This window comes from Coregonus lavaretus (assembly GCF_964263955.1).
Source record: "Coregonus lavaretus genome assembly, chromosome: 26".
NCBI lineage: Eukaryota > Metazoa > Chordata > Actinopteri > Salmoniformes > Salmonidae > Coregonus > Coregonus lavaretus.
In genome coordinates this window covers 4,124,666-4,143,261 of record NC_140013.1, presented here as the reverse complement: position 1 = coordinate 4,143,261, position 18,596 = coordinate 4,124,666, and the positions used below count along the sequence as shown (strand labels likewise).

The 18,596-nt window shown below is 45.5% G+C and overlaps 1 protein-coding gene across 1 annotated transcript in view; it reads left to right on the top strand.

The window, feature by feature from the left end:
• LOC311101664 (ATP-binding cassette sub-family G member 1-like) overlaps nt 1-18,596 on the top strand; it is a gene marked incomplete at both ends in the record, with an annotated part of 33,554 nt that overhangs the window by 3,067 nt on the left and 11,891 nt on the right. Inside the window, 4 exons of the mRNA XM_084142811.1 lie at nt 16,009-16,126; nt 16,576-16,708; nt 17,153-17,203; nt 17,796-17,941. Of these exons, the coding sequence (XP_083998937.1) occupies nt 16,009-16,126; nt 16,576-16,708; nt 17,153-17,203; nt 17,796-17,941 (448 nt within the window). The remainder of the gene's footprint in view (nt 1-16,008; nt 16,127-16,575; nt 16,709-17,152; nt 17,204-17,795; nt 17,942-18,596) is intronic.

Sequence of the window (18,596 nt, the reverse complement as noted above, 5' to 3'; positions counted from 1 at the left end):
GTTGGTTCCAGATTTACTGTATCGGTACTGCTTGCCATGCGGCAGCAGAGAGAACAGTCTATGACTTGGGTGGCTGGAGTCTTTGACAATTTTTAGGGCCTTCCTCTGACACCACCTGGTATAGAGGTCCTGGATGGCAGGGAGCTCTGCCCCAGTGGTTTACTGGGCCGTACGCACTACCCTCTGTAGCGCCTTGCAGTCGGATGCCAAGCAGTTGTCATACCAAGCGGCAATGCAGCCAGTCAAGATGCTCTCAATGGTGCAGCTGTAGAGCTTTTTGAGGATCTGAGGGCCCATGCCAAATATTTTCAGCCTCCTGAGGGGGAAGAGGTATTGTTGTGCCTTCTTCACGACTGTGTTGGTGTGTGGACCATGTCCTTAGTGATGTGTACACCGAGGAACTGTTTGATGGCTCATCGGAGGTCGTAGAGGTATTTTTTATAAGTGTCCGGATTAGTGTCCCGCTCCTTGAAAGCGGCAGCTCTAGCCTTTAGCTCAGTGCGGATGTTGCTTGTAATCCATGGCTTCTGGTTGGGATATGTACTGTACGTACGTCACTGTGGGGACGACGACATCGATGCACTTATAAATGAAGCCGGTGACTGATGTGGCAATGTTATTGGATGAATCCCAGAACATATTCCAGTCTGTGCTAGCGAAACAGTTCTGTAGCTTAGCAGCCGCTTCATCAGACCACTTGCGCTCAATACGGATCACTAGTACTTCCTTTTTGAGTTTTTGCTTGTAAGCAGGAAAAAGGAGGATAGAGTTATGGTCAGATTTGTCAAAGGGAGGGTGAGGGAGAGCCTTGTATGCGTTTCTATGTGTGTAGTAAAGGTGATCAAGAGTTTTGTCACCTCTAGATGCAAACGTGACATGCTGGTAAAAATGAGGTAAAACAGATTTCAGTTTCCCTGCATTCCCTGCACCAGTTTCGAAGAATATTAAAACAATCAACAGTAGGTCAATTGTTACAATTCTGTACCAACCTTTCCAACTTAAAAAATTGTTTTTAATTTCCTCTGCACTACAGAAAACTGCAATCTACAGTGCATAGTGAAAGTCTACACACCTTTTGCACAGTCTTCACATTTTGCTGCCTTAAAATTAAATACAACATTTATTAAATTAGACATAATGATTGTTATGTCTGGTGGATTATCATATATAAATGCGGATTTGCATATTTGTAGGCAGAAATAGCCGCTAGATCGGATTGATTTAGCAGGGATCTTATTTTGCGGTTCAGTGAAGCTTTTACCATTTAGTGTTCAGATAACACATAACAAGTATCAGCTCCAGTTAGGGACCTCAAATCACCTTTTAGAGGAATCAGCTGCCTGACAACACTCCAATCCCACTGAGTATTTTAAGAATCACCAACCATTATAAAAGTCTGGTTTGATGTTGAGTGGGATGGAAGGCTATTGCTTCAAAGACGTGCCATCATACAAATTACTGTAAACCAAGTAAGCTATTACTTGTTAGCCTTTTGAATACCACATCCTTACTCCCTCTGGGTAAGTGATTGCTCTCCCACAAGACCCGAGAGAGAGAGAGTCGTTAGCGAGGTTGCTTTATGTTTGGGATTGGGTGCTGGTGGTAGTGTTTCTGTGAATCCGTGTTGACGCAACTGCACAGCTGGCTAGTTACTCTGGCATGTCTTCACTGGAGAGGCCCTCTTCCCATCACAGCAAAGCACTGTTGTCTTCATTAGCAGTCTCCATCTGGATGGTCATTGGCATCTGTCTGTCTGTCTGTCTGTACGTCTGTCCGTCTGTCTCCTTCTCGAAGCGTAGACTAGATCAGAAAAACATACAAACAACATTAAGATAAAGAAGTACAGAGAATACAAACATGTAATCTAATCTAACATGTAACCTAATCATTAAAAGGCAGCCTACAGTAAGATGCAGTGACGCACATGTATTCTACATAAAAAAAAAACACATCAACTAAGAGAGTCTGAGCTGCTCTCAGCTGGTTACCATCGGTCAGCAAACTAAAGTAACCCAGATGCAGTGGGGGTGGGGCTGATGATAACACAGCAGGATGCCATGGGCTTTGTACTCACGAAGATACAAACTAAAAAGGATGCTGCGTGAGCTGCCTTTCATCTCTTAAAAGAGTAATGGCTAGTGAGTTTTTTACAGTAACAAATATGTCTAATGCTTCAATTCTTAATTGACCGATGGAGCTGTGTGCATCATAAAATTCACTAATAATAATACACCTATAATGTTAATTTTAGATGTCAAATTGACCTCAACCACATTTCAATTCATTACGCCACTTTATTTAGAACATGCATTTACAGTGGGGAGAACAAGTATTTGATACACTGCCGATTTTGCAGGTTTTCCTACTTACAAAGCATGTAGAGGTCTGTAATTGTTTATCATAGGTACACTTCAACTGTGAGAGACAGAATCTAAAACAAAAATCCAGAAAATCACATTGTATGATTTTTAAGTAATTAATTTGCATTTTATTGCATGACATAAGTATTTGATCACCTACCAACCAGTAAGAATTCCGGCTCTCACAGACCTGTTAGTTTTTCTTTAAGAAGCCCTCCTGTTCTCCACTCATTACCTGTATTAACTGCACCTGTTTGAACTCGTTACCTGTATAAAAGACACCTGTCCACACACTCAATCAAACAGACTCCAACCTCTCCACAATGGCCAAGACCAGAGAGCTGTGTAAGGACATCAGGGATACAATTGTAGACCTGCACAAGGCTGGGATGGGCTACAGGACAATAGGCAAGCAGCTTGGTGAGAAGGTAACAACTGTTGGCGCAATTATTAGAAAATGGAAGAAGTTCAAGATGACAGTCAATCACCCTCGGTCTGGGGCTCCATGCAAGATCTCACCTCGTGGGGCATCAATGATCATGAGGAAGGTGAGGGATCAGCCCAGAACTACACGGCAGGACCTGGTCAATGACCTGAAGAGAGCTGGGACCACAGTCTCAAAGAAAACCATTAGTAACACACTACGCCGTCATGGATTAAAATCCTGCAGCGCACGCAAGGTCCCCCTGCTCAAGCCAGCGCATGTCCAGGCCCGTCTGAAGTTTGCCAATGACCATCTGGATGATCCAGAGGAGGAATGGGAGAAGGTCATGTGGTCTGATGAGACAAAAATAGAGCTTTTTGGTCTAAACTTTTTGGTCTAAACTGTTTGGAGGAAGAAGAAGGATGAGTACAACCCCAAGAACACCATCCCAACCGTGAAGCATGGAGGTGGAAACATCATTCTTTGGGGATTCTTTTCTGCAAAGGGGACAGGACGACTGCACCGTATTGAGGGGAGGATGGATGGGGCCATGTATCGCAAGATCTTGGCCAACAACCTCCTTCCCTCAGTAAGAGCACTGAAGATGGGTTGTGGCTGGGTCTTCCAGCATGACAACGACCCGAAACACACAGCCAGGGCAACTAAGGAGTGGCTCCGTAAGAAGCATCTCAAGGTCCTGGAGTGGCCTAGACAGTCTCCAGACCTGAACCCAATAGAAAATCTTTGGAGGGAGCTGAAAGTCCGTATTGCCCAGTGACAGCCCCGAAACCTGAAGGATCTGTATGGAGGAGTGGGCCAAAATCCCTGCTGCAGTGTGTGCAAACCTGGTCAAGACCTACAGGAAACGTATGATCTCTGTAATTGCAAACAAAGGTTTCTGTACCAAATATTAAGTTCTGCTTTTCTGATGTATCAAATACTTATGTCATGCAATAAAATGCAAATTAATTACTTAAAAATCATACAATATGATTTTCTGGATTTTTGTTTTAGATTCCGTCTCTCACAGTTGAAGTGTACCTATGATAAAAATTACAGACCTCTACATGCTTTGTAAGTAGGAAAACCTGCAAAATCGGCAGTGTATCAAATACTTGTTCTCCCCACTGTATTTGCATAGTTGTGATGATGGCTTAAAAGGGAAATTACACACATTTTCAACCTTAATATTCATAATCTCCAGCACTACACCAACATCAACAACGTAGAGTATGTGAAAATGGCGCGTTTCTATGTTTGTAGTCAAAAGATAGAGGAAGATACATTTTTCCAAAGGCATCATCTGGTGTGCATCATGTGATTTCAACCAATTATGAGTAGTCAATGCCTACTAATTGCCTACTAATTGGTTAAAATCACATGATTCACACCAGAGGATGCCATTGAAAAAACGTATCTTGCTTTATTTTTTTTACTACAAAACATAAATATTAAATGTCCTATTAACTAGACTCAGACCTACAGTTTAGTGCATGGCTGTGACCTGACTTTGTCTTTGCTGACTGACCATCTGTCTGACTGAGAGGATGACGAGGCATGACTATCACCCTGGAAATCCTTTAGATGACGTGTCAGTTAGCGCTTAAAAGACCTGATGCATTTCACCTAGGCTGAACCCTCCAGACATACAGACATGCCGTTACTCTGCCGTTTACGCCAAATAGTATTGGTGGTGATGAAAGTGTGTGTGCTAGCTTGCATGCATGTCTGTGCCTGTGTGTGTGCGTGTGCATGAGCGAGCATTACTAAATGTTTTACTCCCCATTTTTAAAGCACATCAGAGGACTAATATTCAAGCATTAGGCCACTGTAAGCTTTTGTTTGTTGGCATGGCTCTATATAGCTTTTTTAGAAATGTTTGTGTAAGGGGTCTGCTCCCTGGTTTTTAATAGAATTCACACAACTGAGTCACAGACTCTTTTTATGTCAGCTTTGGTTGAAAAGAAAAAGAGCTCTGCCCTGGTTACAATCTCAATAGGGTTTTCAACGATCTTTCAGGATCATGGGAAAGATTTATAACAGGGTAGTACAACTGAGTAACTGTCACTAAGAGATGTCAGCATCTACCTGCGCTTGGGGCCCAGGGTTGGATTACTCTCAGATTTGTGCCACTGAGGATCCCTGCGATATCCTGGCGACTTTAGCAAGGTGTTCAGATCTACAGTTAGATGAGTGTGAAATTAATACCTCATTATAGCACTCAGGCAGTAAGAGAAAGAGAGAGATGGTGAGTGAGAGAGTCACACTTGTCTTTGAACTCGCACTTGTCTTTTATAACTAGCTCTGATTTTGTAGATTTTCTGAAGAAGGTTTTTGGCTGCTGAGCTGCTCTTCCGGTGTATTCTATCATCCGTGACTGGAGGCGACAGACACATCACCCTGACCATGATGTGCTGTGACTTAGGCAGTGCAGCAGCATCCCCTTGATGGCCCATATTCTTAAAGTCTCTCAGAGTAGGAGTAGCCTACTGATCTAGAATCAGTTTTGCCTTTCAGATCACAATAAATAGGACGGGGGGACCTGATCCTACAGAGCATTTGGAAAGTATTCGAACCACTTGACTTTTTCCACATTATATTCTATAATGGATTTAAATAAATAAAATATCTCATCAATCAACACACAATACCCCATAATGACAAAGTGAAAACAGGTTTTTATAAACTTTTGCAAATGTATGAAAAATAACAAACAGAAATACCTTATTTACATGAGTATTCAGACCCTTTGCTATGAGACTCGAAATTGAGCTCAGGTGCATCCTGTTTCCATTGATCATCCTTGAGATGTTTCTACAACTTGATTGGAGTCCACCTGTGGTATATTCAATTGATTGGACATGATTTGGAAAGGCACACACCTGTCTATATAAGGTCCCACAGTTGACAGTGCATGTCTGAGCAAAACCAAGCCATGAGGTCGAAGGAATTGTCTGTAGAGTTCCGAGACAGGATTGTGTTGAGGCACAGATCTGGGGAAGGGTACAAAAAAATGTCTGCAGCATTGAAGATCCCCAAAAAGACAGTTGCCTCCATCATTCTTAAATGGAAGAAGTTTGGAACCACCAAGACTCTTCCTAGAGCTGGCCGCCCTGCCAAACTGAGCAATCGGGGGAGAAGGGCCTTGGTCAGGGAGGTGACCAAGAACCCGATGGTCACTCTGACAGAGCTCCAGAGTTCCTCTGTGGAGATGGAACAACCTTCCAGAAGGACAACCATCTCTGCAGCACTCCACCAATCAGGTCTTTATGGTAGAGTGGCCAGACAGAAGCCATTCCTCAGTAAAAGACACATGACAGCCCGTTTGGAGTTTACCAAAAGGCACCTAAAGATTCTCTGGTCTGATGAAACCAAGATTGAACACTTTGGCCTGAATGCCACACGTCACGTCTGGAGGAAACCTGGCACCATCCCTACGGTGAAGCATGGTGGTGGTAGCATCATGCTGTGGGGATGTTTTTCAGCGGCAGGGACTGGGAGACTAGTCAGGATTGAGGGAAAGATTAATGGAGCAAAGTACAGAGCGATCCTTGATGATAACCTGCTCCAGAGTGCTCAGGACCTTAGACTGGGGTGAAGGTTCACCTTCCAACAGGACATCAACCCTAAGCACACAGCCAAGACAACACAGGAGTGGCTTCGGGACAAGTCTCTGAATGTCCTTGAGTGGCCAGCCAGAGCCCAGACTTTAACCCGATCGAACATCTCTGGAGAGACCTGAATATAGCTGTGCAACGACGCTCCCCATCCAACCTGACAGAGCTTGAGAGGATCTGCAGAGAAGAATGGGAGAAACTCCCCAAATACAGGTGTGCCAAGCTTGTAGTGTCATACCCAAGAATACTTGAGGCTGTAATCGCTGCCAAAGGTGCTTCAACAAAGTACTGAGTAAATGGTCTGAATATTTATGTCATATTTCCATTTTTTATTTTAAATAAATGTGCAAACATTTCTAAAAACCTTTTTTTGCTTTGTCATTATGGGGTATTGTGTGTAGATCGATGAGGGAAAAAAACAATGTTATCCATTATAGAATAAGGCTGTAACATAACAAAATGTGGAAAAAGTCAAGGGGTCTGAATACTTTCCAAATGCACTTTATGTAACAGTCTGGCCGTTGGATATATGGGAGAACTCTCTTTACTATTTTGCTTTATTGGAGCTGAAATGTATGTCTGTTTTGCTGCTGTCAGGCAATGCATAGAATAAAATACATGCCACTATAGTGACATTTCTATTTTAAACCCTGCAATATAGCATATTTCATATTCCATCGTGGAATGTTTTCATTGATATTTTCAATTAGGGAGATTTGACAGAACAGAAAAAGAAACAAGCATCCCTTGATGGAAAAGGGCAGTGCAGTTTTGTTAGGGGTGTATTCATTATGAACCAAATGGATTGAAAAACATTTTGCTACAGTGTACACTAATGAATACACCCCAAGATGTAATCCTTCTTCAGACGAAACATGGAACTGATCAGATTAAAGGAAAAGATGAAGAGCACCATGACTGGTCTGGCATCAATAACTCACTCAGCACCAACATGTACTGTGTGCCTGCATTTGTAGGTGTAGGGTGGTCCAGCCACCAAAGTGACTCTTTACACTGTATGCAAGGATTTCCTTTGTGTTGTCTTAGGAATGCTGCATTATCTCTCCAACTTCCATTGTCTCACACCTTTGGGTAGCAGAGGTTCTGTTGTGATAACATCCTGTAGGTGACACAGGGTCTGATATCTGATTGTAGGTTAACTTTACTGTAATACTGTTGGTCAACAACTCAGATTTAGAATCCAAACAAGTCAGATGCTTATAAAAGGGTCTTAGATTCATTTTCTTTCTCTTTCTTTGTTCCTGACCTAGTGTGGTGAGAAACTCTCTTTCTGTCTCCTCTCCAGGGACTCTTGGGGCATGACTTCTCTCTCTCTCTCACTGTCTGATCATGCCTAGATATTAAATGCCTTGTTAATGTCAGTATTGCCTTGTAACTTAAGCTTTATGCCTTGTATGGGATTTCATTCATTTTACAAGGTAATTAAATACACTTGTATTTAGAATTCCATTCTCAGACCTTTCTTGATTGCCTATTACTTTAGCGCAACAATAGTCCTGCTTGCATATTGCTAAATTATCTTCATGGACACTGACAATTCATTTTATAGACATATTAATTACATAGTCTTATTACTGGTCGCATGTGAAGGATATATAATATGCATATAATAAATATTACCCCACTACACAGGAACACTCATGCTAAACTAGAATCGGTTGGGTTCATTTGCCACATTGTTTTGGAACACCTTTTGACCCACTTCTACATCCTACTGTCACTTTGACTTTTGTCCTAACTATTTTGATCTGCTACTACATGTATGCATTTCATGTTTTGTTATGAGTAACACATACAGTGGGGAAAAAAATTATTTAGTCAGCCACCAATTGTGCAAGTTCTCCCACTTAAAAAGATGAGAGAGACCTGTAATTTTCATCATAGGTACACGTCAACTATGACAGACAAATTGAGAGAAAAAAAAACTCCTTCCATCAGCAAGGGCATTGAAGATGAAACGTGGCTGGGTCTTTCAGCATGACAATGATCCCAAACACACCGCCCGGGCAAAGAAGGAGTGGCTTCGTAAGAAGCATTTCAAGGTCCTGGAGTGGCCTAGCCAGTCTCCAGATCTCAACCCCATAGAAAATCTTTGGAGGGAGTTGAAAGTCCGTGTTGCCCAGCGACAGCCCCAAAACATCACTGCTCTAGAGGAGATCTGCATGGAGGAATGGGCCAAAATACCAGCAACAGTGTGTGAAAACCTTGTGAAGACTTACAGAAAATGTTTGACCTGTGTCATTGCCAACAAAGGGTATATAACAAAGTATTGAGAAACTTTTGTTATTGACCAAATACTTATTTTCCACCATAATTTGCAAATAAATTCATTAAAAATCCTACAATGTGATTTTCTGGATTTTATTTTCTCATTTTGTCTGTCATAGTTGACGTGTACCTATGATGAAAATTACAGGCCTCTCTCATCTTTTTAAGTGGGAGAACTTGCACAATTTGTGGCTGACTAAATACTTTTTTTCCCCACTGTACCTTTGATAACAAACAGCATTTTCTACCGCCAAGTCCACTTTCGGAGTGCTGTTATGATACAGGAAGCAAAAAACTAAAAAGGAACTGTAGCTTGTATTTATTGAGTAGGCCTAACTTAGCAATTGCTGTACGGTCAATTAAAAGAAATTCAAAAGTTTTTAATCAAATCCTGGCTGACCGTTTCTTGCTCTTGAAATATCATGGCTCTAAGTTAGTGGAATGACTCTTGGCGTTACGACTCGTCTCGTTACGACTCGTCTAATGCATTAAATATGAACTCTTTCACCTCTTTTTAGACCATCTTTAATTTCCCCCACACACATTTGAAATATATATTTGAACCGTACAGGTCAGTTGGAAAGCACTTAATGCAACTTTATTGCATTTATTTATTTATTTGTTTATGGATAATTTACTTAGCTGAACTTCAAGGGAGTATGTATTAAGATAATCCAACCCACTTATTTATCTGCCAAAACATTCCCACCCTAAAACCTGTTGACCCAAATTGTTCAACTCATATTAAATTGATAATAAATACTTGTTATCCTCTTCCAAAGCTCAGATTTTATGCAGAGTGTGTGATTTCGACTTTTCTGTATAACCTACTCTGTCATTATCTTGCCAAAGGGCAAGAACATTGGTCTTTCAGTGAATGCAATCCAATGAACTGTGATTCATCCTATTGTTTACATGTGCTCATTGGGTGTAATACAAGTCTTTGCAGAATTTGGTTACCTGCCTTGTTTTTACCAGGTTCGTTTGATTCTGAGGGGCTTACAAGTATTTTTGACAATTTCTGTCCGATACCTGTCACGGTTTCGGCCGAGGCTGCTCCTCCTCCTTGTTCGGGCAGGCTTCGGCGGTCGTCGTCCCCGGAGTACTAGCTACCACCGTTCGATGTTTCATGTTTGTTTGGTTTTGTCTGTTTGTACACCTGTCCCTTGTTAGTGTTTGATTTGGTTTCCTATTTAGTTATCGTGTGTTGGGTCAGGTGTTATGTGTGATTGGTTATTGTCTAGCTGTTGCTCTCGTTATTACTCTCGTGTTTTGTTGTTTTCGAGAGCCCGCACTGTGTGCGCTATTGCCTTTTACGCACGTTGTATTTTGTGCGTAATTTGTATTTTGCCTCCCGGTTGGGTTGGCTGTTCGCCTGTTTGGTGCTGACTTCATTTACTAAAGTCTGTTCACGAACGCCCGTGTTTCCTGCGCTTGATTTCCACACCGCATCTACACTCAGCTACTGACAGAATCACACATCTCACCCATGGAATCAGCAGGAGCAACCACGCCAACGGACATCATGGAGGACCGTCTGCGTGGGCAGGAGGACAGGATCAACTAGATCGGTCACGCCCTGGATCGGGTGATGAACACTCTCCACCGATGGGAAAGCAGCGGGGTACCCACGCCCCCACCTACCGGACCATCCCCATCGGTCAGTCCTCCTGTCCCCCTTCCGGAACCCAGCGGGATTCGGCTCTCGCTCCCGAGGGCGTACGACGGCTCCGCTGCCGGGTGTCAAGGGTTCCTGCTGCAAGTGGAGCTCTACCTCGCCACCGTACACCCGGCGCCCTCGGGACACGAGAGCGTCTCCGCCCTCATCTCCTGTCTCACCGGCAAGGCGTTGGAGTGGGCCAACGCCGAATGGAGGAGAATAGACGCCGCTACTATTACCTACGCGGAGTTCTCCCGCCGCTTCCGTGCCGTGTTTGACCATCCACCAGAAGGGAAGGCGGCGGGGGAGCGTCTATTCTACCTCCGACAGGGGATGAGGAGCGCACAGGATTTTGCTTTGGAGTTCCGGACTCTAGCGGCAGATGCAGGGTGGAATGAGCGGGCCCTCATAGACCACTTCCGCTGCAGCCTCCGGGAGGACGTCCAGAGAGAGTTGGCGTGCAGGGATACCACGTTGTCGTTTGACCAACTGGTCGACATGGCCATTCGGCTGGACACCCTGCTCGCCACCCGTGGACGTCCCGGGTGGGGGTTGCCCATTCCACCTTCCGGCACCTCCGAGCCGAGCCCTATGGAGCTCGGAGGTGCTGGCGCTAGAGAACGGAGGAGTAGGAACCCGAGGGGGGCCGTTCCCTGCACCAACTGTGGCCGTGGAGGGCACACCGCGGCTAGGTGTTGGGGAAGGTCCCCCGGTGGAGGTGAAGGCAGGCCACGCATTGGGGAGTCCTCCCAGGTGAGTAGGCGTCCTACTTACCCAGAGCTTTCTGTCGTTCACATAACCTTGCCTGTTTGTTTTCCACAGGTTGCACCTCGTTCCCAGCATAAGGCGCTAGTGGATTCAGGCGCCGCTGGGAATTTTGTAGATCGCCAGTTCTGTGTAGAGTTAGGGATTCCTCTCCTTCCCGTTGATAAGCCTTTCCCTGTACATGCCCTAGATAGCCGTCCGTTAGGATCTGGGTTAATCTGGGTTAATTAGGGAAGTTACAGCGCCCCTTAGGATGAAGACGCAGGGGGGTCATGAGGAGACGATTCAGCTCTATCTGATTGACTCTCCTGCGTATCCGGTGGTGCTGGGACTTCCCTGGTTGATTACCCATGATCCTACTATTTCGTGGCGAGAGAAAGCTCTTAAAGGGTGGTCTGTTCAGTGTGAGGGGCTATGTCTGGGTGTTTCCATAGGGGCGACCTCGGTGGAGAGTCCAAATCAAATGTCCGCACTGCATATTCCCCCCGAGTATGAGGATTTGACACTGGTGTTTAGTAAGACAAGGGCGGCGCAGCTGCCGCCTCATAGACGGGGGGATTGTGCGATAGATCTCCAGTTAGGAGCGGCACTCCCGCGGAGCCATGTGTATCCCTTGTCTCAAGAGGAGAGGAAGGCGATGGAAACTTACATCGCTGAGTCTCTGAGACAGGGATACATACGGGCCTCCACTTCACCCGCTTCCTCAAGCTTCTTTTTTGTGAAGAAAAAAGATGGAGGTTTGCGCCCGTGTATTGATTACCGCGGTCTCAATCAGATTACGGTGAAGTACAGTTATCCACTTCCTCTGATTGCGACTATGACGGAGTCATTACACGGTGCTCAGTTCTTCACAAAATTTGATCTCAGGAGCGCATATAACTTGGTGCGCATTAGAGAGGGCGATGAATGGAAGACAGCATTTAGCACGACCTCCGGTCATTACGAGTATCTCGTCATGCCATATGGGTTAATGAATGCTCCCTCAGTCTTCCAATCCTTTGTAGATGAGATTTTCCGGGACATGCAGGGGCAGGGAGTAGTCGTGTACATAGACGATATTCTGGTGTACAGTTCTACCCGAGCTGAGCATGTAGCCCTGGTGCGCCGAGTGTTGAGGAGACTGTTGGAGCATGACCTATATGTCAAGGCAGAGAAATGCCTGTTCTTTCAGAAGTCGGTCTCCTTTTTGGGTTATCAGTTGTCTGCGTCAGGGGTGAAGATGGAGGTTGACCGGGTGTCAGCTGTGCGTAATTGGCAAACCCCAACCACTGTGAAAGAGGTGCAACAGTTCTTGGGTTTTGCGAATTATTACCGGAGGTTTATCCGGGGTTTTGGACAGGTGGCAGCTCCCATAACGTCTCTGTTGAAGGGGGATCCGGTGCGCTTGCGGTGGTCAGCTGAGGTGGACAGGGCTTTTGGGAGACTGAAGGACCTGTTTACCTCGGCGCCGGTGTTGGCGCATCCGGATCCCGCTTTACCATTCCAGGTGGAGGTAGACGCGTCCGAGGCCGGTATTGGGGCCGTCCTCTCACAACGGTCTGGCACACCACCTAAGCTCCGCCCCTGTGCTTTTTATTCTAAGAAGCTCAGTCCGGCGGAGCGGAATTATGATGTAGGGGACAGGGAGCTGTTAGCCGTGGTACAGGCCCTAAAGGTGTGGAGGCATTGGCTTGAGGGGGCTCAACACCCTTTCCTCATTTTGACGGACCACCGTAACCTGGAGTACATCCGGGCAGCTAGGAGACTGAATCCTCGCCAGGCCCGCTGGACTATGTTTCTAGCCCGGTTTGTGTTTAAAATCACTTACATCCCTGGGTCCCAGAACGGGAAGGCAGATGCCCTGTCTCGGCGGTATGACACGGAGGAGAGGTCCGTTGAGCCCACTCCCATACTACCAAAGTCTTGTCTGGTGGCACCGGTGGTATGGGAGGTCGATGCAGAGATCGAGCGGGCGTTACGCACCGACCCAAGTCCTCCACAGTGTCCAGTGGGTCGGACGTACGTTCCGCTCGAGGTACGCGATCGCCTCATTTATTGGGCTCATACGTCCCCCTCCTCTGGACATCCAGGTATCGGCCGGACAGTTCACTGCCTTAGCACTAAGTACTGGTGGCCAACGTTAGCCAGGGATGTGAGGGTTTATGTCTCCTCCTGTTCGGTGTGTGCACAGTGTAAGGCACCCAGACATTTGCCCAGGGGTAAGCTACAACCCCTGCCCGTTCCACAACGACCCTGGTCCCACCTCTCGGTGGACTTTGTTACAGACCTTCCCCCCTCACAGGGGAATACTACCATCCTGGTCGTTGTGGATCGGTTCTCGAAGGCCTGTCGTCTCCTTCCCATGCCGGGTCTCCCTACTGCCCTACAGACCGCTGAGGCTCTGTTTACCCATGTCTTCCGGCATTACGGGGTACCCGAGGATATAGTGTCTGATCGAGGCCCCCAGTTCACCTCCAGAGTGTGGAGAGCCTTTATGGAACGGTTGGGGGTTTCGGTGAGCCTTACCTCGGGTTACCACCCGGAGAGTAATGGGCAGGTTGAACGTGTCAACCAGGATGTGGGTAGGTTTCTGAGGTCTTATTGCCAGGGCCGGCCGGAGGAGTGGGCGAGATACGTTCCGTGGGCCGAGATGGCACAGAACTCTCTCCGCCACTCCTCCACCCAACTAACCCCTTTCCAGTGTGTGTTAGGGTACCAGCCGGTTCTGGCACCTTGGCACGAGAGCCAGATCGAGGCCCCTGCGGTGGATGAGTGGGTGCGGCGCTCGGAGGAGACATGGAACGCTGCCCACGTTCATCTGCAGCGGGCCATCCGTCGGCATAAGACGAGCGCCGATCTCCACCGCAGTGAGGGGCCTGTATACGCACCTGGAGATCGAGTCTGGCTCTCGACCAGAAACCTGCCCCTCCGCCTGCCCTGCCGGAAGCTGGGTCGGCGGTTTGTGGGGCCATTCAAAGTCCTGAGGAGGTTGAACGAGGTGTGTTACAGGTTAGAACTGCCTATTGATTACAGGAATATTAACCCCTCGTTCCATGTGTCTCTCCTCAGGCCGGTGGTGGCTGGTCCACTCCAGGACTATGAGATAGAGGAGACTCCTCCGCCCCCGTTGGACATCGAGGGGGCTCCGGCGTACACTGTGAGGTCCATCCTTGATTCGAGACGCCGGATGGGGGGTCTCCAATATCTCGTGGAGTGGGAGGGGTACGGCCCGGAGGAGCGGTGCTGGGTGCCGAGGAGGGACATATTAGACCTGTCCCTGCTGACCGAGTTCCATCGGGGTCATCCTACGCGCCCTGCTCCGCGTCGTTGGCTGTTCGCCTGTTTGGTGCTGACTTCATTTACTAAAGTCTGTTCACGAACGCCCGTGTTTCCTGCGCTTGATTTCCACACCGCATCTACACTCAGCTACTGACAATACCATGCAAATATGGACACCGACAACTATGACGTTCCATGTTGTCATGCTTTGGACTCAAATAATTGAATGGAATTGATTTTGTAAATACATGATGATTTGTTTACCTCCAACTCAGTTGTTCTCCCTTTCAGACTAGGATAGATCGATGGAACTTGAATTTGTTTCTCACATGTTTGTTCAGTTTTCTTGCTGTAACATGCAGACAATTGTCACGACTCAAACAATGTTAGCCTGCTGAGCTAAAGACTAAGCATTAGCTTTAGTCTCAGACAAAAGGTTACTCATCACATGAGTATAGTGACACAGGGTTTGCATAACTTTTCACTTGTCTGTTGAAGAGTGTAGTTACCATTATAGTGGGATTCAACACCAACTAGACATATAACATACTGCAAGATTTGTTTTGTGTTTAGTGATTTTTTCCCCCCGATCCACATCCTAGTGCATTTATATCATCAATCAATGCTTCACCCGTATGGGAATTAAGCCGTGAAATGAAGAAGTTATGAACATGCCCTTCCTGACCCAGGCAATTACTGTCTGTGCAACCACTGCATGGCTTACACAAGGGAGAGGTTACTAAAGTGCATCCTCTCCTCCTAGCAGGGAACACTAGGGTTCCATTAAAATAGGACAGAAAAGGTTGGAGGTATTTGTGTATCGCTCTGAAGGATTATGCCAGAAAATCCAATTAAACTGGCAGCCACTGCGATCAACTGGATTAGCGTCCAGATAGCTGTGTCCATTAGGTAAATCGCAGGTTACTATAGGCCATTCCACTCCTTTCTGCGTGCTTATGGCAAGGCGATGATTTCATTTCCATTTTATTTACAGTGTTATCATATACGATAGATTAAGATTTAGAGTGAGACAGTGTTTCTCAACTCTAGTACTGAGACTTTGGTCACTGGGTTGCACATTTCTGTTCTAGCCCAGCTCTAACACACCGGATGCAAATCATCGAGGTCATGAATCGGGTGTGGTGGTTCTGGGCTGGAACAACAGTGTGTTCACCGTTTACACAAATGTGGTGTTCAAACAGAATAGCTCATGTAAAATGTGAATGAATTCTAAAATGTATAAGGATAACTTTATTTATAAAGCATATTTTATAAATGCAGCTCAAAGTGCTTCACAATAAGCACCCCAAAACATTTTACTCCCACATTGTGGGTTGATTTGATTCACACCATGTGCAAATACAAGCATGTTCTGGCGTCTGAAAGGTGAGCATGAGGAGATTACAATGTAATAGACACCCAACCAGATGGGTACATTCAGTCAGAAAACACATTAAAATACAAATACCTCCTTTTAACCCGAAACACAAAGAGGGTTTTATCTGAGGGGGAGAGAATGCATGGTTTGGAGACAGGTTTAAGCAGGTACTGTGTGAAGCTGAAAGCCTGAAATGCCATTGTGAGGCTGATGGAGCGTTTTATATGGTTCTGCTTTCTTTTGTACTCGGCTCTCAGGTTACAAGACCCTGCTGAAAGGGATCTCTGGGAAATTCACCAGTGGCGGCCTGGTGGCCATCATGGGTCCCTCAGGAGCTGGGAAATCTACCCTGATGAATATTCTGGCCGGCTACAGGTGAGCCACAGGCCCGACACTTAACAACCAAGAGGTGTACAAGGTCGCTGATAGACGAGTAACTTATACTAACAAGAATCACGCCACACCTACAGTTCTGGGCATGAAAAAGTTGTCATTTCAAAATGCCTTGCTGCAGGTTGCCATTACCTGGCTGTGATTCTCGCAGGGTGACGCCAAGCGCCAAGTTCATTTGCAATCATTTAACAATGTATTTCTGTATATATTCAATTTCTATTGTATGTTTTCATGTTTTGAACCGGTTAGTCGTCTTCCAATTGATGACCACTTTGGAAATACATGTTGTTCATGTTGTTTACATTAATGTCTTATCTGTTCTCTATTGTTTCTATTTCAATTGTTCATTTCTCTTTAAACCCAGAAATAAATCAATTCTATCATATGGATCAAATGCGTAACCCAGGTATGGCTTTGCCCTCTGTCTGTAGGGAGACAGGGATGAACGGGGAGATCTTGATCAATGGGCAGCCTCGTGACCTGCGCTCTTTCAGGAAGGTCTCGTGCTACATCATGCAGGATGACATGCTTCTGCCTCACCTCACAGTACAGGAAGCCATGATGGTAATAAAAAACTAATCAATGTAACCTTTATTTCTCTAGGAGGTCCCATTGAGGTCAGAAGACCTCTTTTACAAAGGAGACCTGGCCAAGAGGGCAGGTCAATAGATCAAACACATTACAGTGCATACACAATGGAAATTCATGCTCCGGAAGTAAACAATAGGTTAAAGAGGTGAAACGGTTGTAAAGCTGCAGATAAAAATACTATGTATTAGAGCCGTCATAATTCATTATTCCACATGATGTCTGTTCTACACAATGCATTTCTATGTAACATTGTGCCCTCCTAAACTGGGGCTTTCTTCACATTGGTAAGATACATCTTCTCTCTACATGGTTGCTTCTGAGACATGAAAGATTCTATGCACCTGCACACGTAGGCTTCGTTTCTCTTATTTGGGACGCAACCGTAGTGTGAACTAAATCTTCCTCTCTGTCTCCTAGGTGTCTGCTAATCTGAAGCTCCAGGAAAAGGATGAGGGCAAGAGAGACATAGTAAGAGAGTTGCATGGGAACGGCTTCAAATTCTTCCCTTACCTTAATCTCCTGCATGTTCCCTGACCCTTGAACTGGAAATCAGTACCAGTTACTATTTCAGCACTGGAGTGTTGCCACTAGTGCAGTCAGTACTGGCTTTAAACAGGCTAGAATGGATGTAAAGTGATATTATGAGGGTGGCTGGGAAGGAGTAAGTATGTAGAGGTTGCTACTAACCACTGATACAGGGTCAGATATTATTTCCTCCCCCTTATGCTTAAAGGGATAGTTCGGGATTTTGAAAATGAAGCCCTTTATCTACTTCCCCAGAGTCAGATGAACTAGTGGATACTATTTTTATGTCTCTGTGTCCAGTATGAAGGAAGTTAGACGTAATTTTGCTAGCCAATGCTAACTAGTGTTAGCACAATGACTGGAAGTCTATGGGTATCTGCTAGTATGCTAGTAGATACCCATAGACTTCCAGTCATAGCGCTAACTCTAGTTAGCATTGACCCTAGATCTGTAATTAATGTAGACGTATACGTCAAGTTGCTGAGAGGGAGGGATGTGGTTATAGGTGTTTGTAACCCTCCTGTGTTGTTTTTAGGTGAGGGAGATCCTGACGGCCCTGGGCCTGCTTGAGTGTGCGAAAACCCGAACGTCACATCTTTCAGGGGGGCAGAGGAAAAGGCTGGCCATCGCCCTGGAGCTTGTCAACAACCCTCCCATCATGTTCTTTGACGAACCCACCAGGTCAGAAGCTCCAATTGCACATCGTATAGAACACATGCATGTGTGTCAGTGGCAAGGAAAGTCCTGACATGACAATGGATTATAACGTGCCACGGTCTAAGCACACTGTACAGTCCATATTTAGAATCAATACTATTCTTTCATGAGATGTACAGGCAATACGACGTCGTTGTTGAGTGTATGTGTTGTTGTGTTCCATTTTGTGTGTGCTTGTGTCCGCCCCCCCCAAAGAAATCTGAAAGAAAAGTTCCAAGGTTAACCTATCCTCTTTTGGAACAGAGGATGCAATTGAATATCGTCTCTCCCAGTTGGCTTCTGGTTAGGAAAGACTTGAGTCTCACCAGGGGACACAAATGACTCCCAATGTCCTTAATGACCAAAAAGCAGCCGTTTGTCTCCCTTTGGTTTAGATTTCTACCATCTGTAGGGATTAGCCTACTCCTGAAGCTCACACTAATCTGTCTCTTGGCACTGTGATAAATCGAGGGTGAAAATGACCGTAGAGTAAAGTACATTTGTTGTTGTATTTGTTGTCTGGGATTGAGTTTATAGAGTGACTATAAAAACTCTACACCCCCTGGAACTTTTTCACATTTTGTTGCGTTACAAAGTGCGATTTGAAATAGATTTAATTGTAATTTTGTCATTGATCTTC